Source organism: Cryptococcus neoformans, chromosome 9 (genome assembly GCF_000149245.1).
Source record: "Cryptococcus neoformans var. grubii H99 chromosome 9, complete sequence".
Taxonomy (NCBI): Eukaryota; Fungi; Basidiomycota; class Tremellomycetes; order Tremellales; family Cryptococcaceae; genus Cryptococcus; species Cryptococcus neoformans.
This window is the reverse complement of record NC_026753.1, coordinates 677,501-680,000: the sequence shown is the minus strand read 5'-3', so window position 1 is coordinate 680,000 and position 2,500 is coordinate 677,501. Positions and strand designations below refer to the sequence as shown.

The 2,500-nt window shown below is 47.5% G+C and overlaps 2 protein-coding genes and 2 non-coding genes across 4 annotated transcripts in view; 1 reads left to right on the top strand and 3 right to left on the bottom strand.

Annotated features, from left to right (window-relative positions):
• CNAG_04364 (dolichyl-diphosphooligosaccharide-protein glycosyltransferase) overlaps positions 1 to 933 on the bottom strand; it is a 3,208-nt gene extending 2,275 nt beyond the window's left edge. Inside the window, exons 1-3 of the mRNA XM_012196120.1 lie at positions 358 to 933; positions 282 to 299; positions 1 to 234 (exon numbers count right to left, since the gene is read on the bottom strand). The exon at positions 1 to 234 is cut by the window's left edge and continues 3 nt beyond it. Of these exons, the coding sequence (XP_012051510.1) occupies positions 1 to 234; positions 282 to 299; positions 358 to 680 (575 nt within the window). The 5' untranslated portion in view covers positions 681 to 933. The remainder of the gene's footprint in view (positions 235 to 281; positions 300 to 357) is intronic.
• A 255-nt stretch (positions 934 to 1,188) lies between these two features.
• On the bottom strand, positions 1,189 to 1,289 carry CNAG_10110. Its single transcript has one exon. It is a non-coding gene; the product is annotated as a tRNA-Thr (tRNA).
• Positions 1,290 to 1,404: 115 nt separating this feature from the next.
• CNAG_12848 overlaps positions 1,405 to 2,500 on the top strand; it is a 1,125-nt gene continuing 29 nt past the window's right edge. Inside the window, exons 1-3 of the non-coding RNA XR_001046127.1 lie at positions 1,405 to 1,505; positions 1,557 to 1,643; positions 1,725 to 2,500. The exon at positions 1,725 to 2,500 is cut by the window's right edge and continues 29 nt beyond it. This is a non-coding gene — a non-coding RNA (hypothetical RNA). The remainder of the gene's footprint in view (positions 1,506 to 1,556; positions 1,644 to 1,724) is intronic.
• CNAG_04363 (hypothetical protein) overlaps positions 1,566 to 2,500 on the bottom strand; it is a 3,138-nt gene continuing 2,203 nt past the window's right edge. The window contains exons 3-4 of the mRNA XM_012196119.1: positions 2,219 to 2,480; positions 1,566 to 2,167 (exon numbers count right to left, since the gene is read on the bottom strand). Of these exons, the coding sequence (XP_012051509.1) occupies positions 1,678 to 2,167; positions 2,219 to 2,480 (752 nt within the window). The 3' untranslated portion in view covers positions 1,566 to 1,677. The remainder of the gene's footprint in view (positions 2,168 to 2,218; positions 2,481 to 2,500) is intronic.

Genomic DNA, 2,500 nt, shown 5'->3' with positions numbered 1-2,500 from the left:
TAAGTCGCCCAGGCAGTCAATCCAGAGAATCCAGGTGCAAGAAGGACACAGACATTGCGAATGTCCACGGGCATGTTAATTGCCCGAAGAGCATGCCAAATCAGTCCAGAGGTGACCATCAATCCAGGATAAAGGGTTGTGCCGACAGTCCTGCCGAGAGGGTACCAAGCTGAGGGATCAAACCAGTTCCAGAACTCGTAGAAACCTTCGTTAACGAGAACTTTCGAGGCTCGGCTAGGAGTAAATCAGTACCGAAGTTTGACCTGAAAGAATAACCTTACTAATTGAACCAGGGATCACTTGGATGAAGACACAGACGTTAGCATTGAGACAAGCCTACAGATAGACTTGACTCACAATTCGTGGATGACAGATTCGAATCTGATCACTGCAAACAATCGACTTCCAATTGCAGCACCGCATATTAACGCCAGAATGACAAACCTCAACAAGCTTTCCGTGTTGTTGATGGTCGACGGAGAGAGGTGTGATGGGATGGGATATGCAAATTTCTTGGAAGGAACTGGAGCGCTGACCTGGACAGGAGATTCCGGCGTCGGAGGCGTGTCAATCACTGCCTGCTTTGAGAGTGTATCGACAGAAGGTTGACGGGTAGGAGTGCCTGCAGGAGTCGGCGACTTCGCAGCTTTAGAGGCAGCCTTGGCTGGCTTGGGTGCCATTGTGCTGCTTTTAAGCTATGGCGTTACGTGACAATGTCAAGCACAGGAAGATATACTGCGGAAGTGATTGCAACGCAGCAGGTAGGGCGTCGGACTTGAAGCCGGCTGGTTGCTTTTGGTATTGGCGGAGGTTCTGCGGGGAGTTGCGGGGTGGGTATACTCCCGTTGTGGTGAAGCCAGAAGATGGAGTAGGAGGTATGGATGAAGGGTGAATTTCAAGTTATAAGAATAGGCATCTGCGTGTTCAGCCATTTCATCGGGCGCTCGTCGCTCGCGAGCTGGACTGCGAGCATCATGACGTGGAACGCGACTTTATCACATCCCCTCCCCAAATCTGTCCTCTCCAATCTTCAAGGCATGAAATGGATACAGCCCTTGACAAGCATAGTTTCCGAATGAGGGATGTTATCCATGCAAGATAAAAAGGACTTGTAATGCTCTGTACATACCTAGAGAAAAAGGGGGAATGGATGATTCTGTGATGAATCAAAAATGCAAAAAAATCAATTGCCTCCATGCCGATTCGAACGACAGACCTCCCCATTAGTGAAAGCGATCGCTCGCTATTTCCTACTAGTGGGGTGTTATAGCCAACTAAACTATAGAGGCTTCAATAGTTTTCGAACAACGTACTCTAATACCTAGATATCTGCTTACATTAACTCTTTTCAGAGACTTCCAAGTTAACATCTCTCGTCGTGTGTCCTTGATAATGTGCGATATGATTTGGCGCCACTGTGTGAATTTTCAGCCTGTCTAGATAGCTTTATGACTCCCCTGTTTGCCGTTCTTTACTGTTTTTGGCGAATGTTGTGTGCCAGACTTGTAGGCTTTATTTTTTGATTGAATGAACAACAAGAGTATGACCACCCGCAGATGAAAGTTGTTAGCTGTTACATGATACTACAAAAACCAAAAGAAAGATAAAGGACGCTTCACCATGGATGTTATGGCTATAGATATGTAAGTTATGCCGTTGAAGAATACTAATTTTTGGTTAATTAAATTGACAAACCCCACATGTCCCTTCTGTACTCGCCCTAGCAGACACTCCTATCATTGTACTGCTCTTAACACTTGTATCACTGGCCGCTGAGCTGCTACCGCTACTGCTGCTAACACTTGACATGGCGCTGCCACTGGCCTTGACACTTGTGCCTGAAGTCGAGGCCATACTCGTGATAGTACTGCTGGCAGTCACGGAACTCATATGACTGCTTAGGCTCGAACGACTGCTTGACGAAGTCATGCCCGCAGTCAAATTCGTGCTTCGGAGATCACATGAGGTGAGCACGGTACTCGAACACACTGAAGAGGGCATGGCGCCGGATAGCCGGGAATTCGACGTGAAAGACATGGTAGTCAAAGACGATGGAAGGGAATCAGGGGCAGATGTGAAGTCGTTGCTTTGAAGATACAAAGTTTTGAGGGAAGTGAGTTGGCTGAGTGGAGGTATCTGACCACTGAGCGAGTTGTAAGATAAATCGCTGGGATGAACTATTAGAATATCGCCTTTTAGTGATATGAATTTTACTCACAGGTAGGTCAATGAAGAGGGCAATTTGTCCGCTTTGGCATCGGCCAACCCTTGCCCTGTCACAGCGGCGGTGACGAGTTTGGTGTTGGATGACAGGTCGGGCATAGATGTGCCAAGCTGGGAATTGCTGACCAGCATCAAAGTGGTTAACTCTGTTGCAGAGCTGAAGGGTGCTGTATCGATCCTGCCCGTGATTGCAGTGTACTCAAGGTCCAATGTCTGAAAGTAGGGAAGAGACAGTAAAGAGCTGGGGAAATTGCCAGCTGAAAAGGATAACACTGTT